Source organism: Alexandromys fortis, unplaced genomic scaffold, assembly GCF_014885135.2.
Source record: "Alexandromys fortis isolate MF-2015 unplaced genomic scaffold, M_Fortis_MF-2015_v1.1 scaffold_9, whole genome shotgun sequence".
Taxonomy (NCBI): domain Eukaryota; kingdom Metazoa; phylum Chordata; class Mammalia; order Rodentia; family Cricetidae; genus Alexandromys; species Alexandromys fortis.
In genome coordinates, this window is record NW_026067892.1 from 2,308,091 (window position 1) to 2,309,206 (window position 1,116).

General features: G+C 52.2%; 1 protein-coding gene across 1 annotated transcript in view; it reads left to right on the top strand.

Moving 5' to 3' along the window:
• Positions 1 to 1,116, top strand: part of Pnpla1 (patatin like phospholipase domain containing 1) — a 37,723-nt gene extending 36,607 nt beyond the window's left edge. The window contains 1 exon segment of the mRNA XM_050143600.1: positions 653 to 1,116. Coding sequence (XP_049999557.1) covers positions 653 to 676 — 24 coding nt within the window. The 3' untranslated portion in view covers positions 677 to 1,116.

A 1,116-nucleotide genomic window follows, 5' to 3' on the forward strand; every position in this document is an offset into this window, starting at 1 on the left:
AGCGAGAGAGAGAGAGAGCGCAGCGAGCAAGTTGGGACGCTGGTGGAGGTGGTGGCACACCCTTTAATCCCAGCACTTGAGAGTCAGAGGCAGGTGGATCTCTACCTCTACATGAGTTCCAGACCAGCCAGGTCTACAAGAGTTAGTTCCAGGACAGCTAGGGCTATACAGAGAAACCCTGTCTTTAAAAACAAAACAAAACCAAAACAATTCTCTCTCAAAATAAATAAAATGAAGAGTGCTGAAGAGAAGTGCACAGATGACCTCCAAAGGGTACCCGCGTGTCTGTGATCCACCCGCGCATCTGTGATCCATCTGCGCCCATACCCAGAGCAGTAGGCTAACCACACAACTGAACTGAGCAGTCTGGAGACCACCCCACCTCCTGGAAAACAACTACCAATTGATCGTTTATAAACTGAATAATATTTCAAACACCTTTTTAATCACTTCCTCATGAGGGATCTCCTTTGCAGAATAGCTAAGGGGTCTGGGATAATAAAGTGAACCCCTTAACTGGCTTTTGGGACAATCCTAGATCCCTGATTTTGAGCAAGTGTAGCAGAGGGAACGCTGGAAAGAGGCCTGAGGGGAACTGCGGTCAGGATGTCCTAGGAACAGGCTCTCAAAATGATTCTTTCTCCTTTCCTAGGGAGTGGTTGGACAGAGCACCTAGGCTGACTGATGCAGGAGAGACCCCAGTACCTGGAGTCCGAGTCCAGCTTCCCGCCCAAGGCGGGCCAGTTGGGACCAGGGGGTTGCTCTCAGCCATCCAGCGCTGCAGAAGGTCTGCTCCCCCTCCCCATGTCTGTTTCCCTGCCTGAGGAGTCTCCTGCCCACCAGGGAGGGGCCTGAGCAGCATTCTGGGCTCCAGAGATTTTCCATCCCCCCTGGAATTGTAAGGCTCAGCCATGCAGACCAGCAGTTGCAGGCTTTCCCAGTCTTGGAGTCCGGGGAGAATGTCAAGGACGAAATGTCCCCCCCCCCATACCAGTGAGGGTGGAGTGTCCTTCACACGGCTATGACAGTGAGCCACGAGGAAGACATCTCCAGCCTCCGTGGGTGATGCTCTGGGGACATGTAAAATTAAACATCTGCTCTCAAGCTGGCATAGTA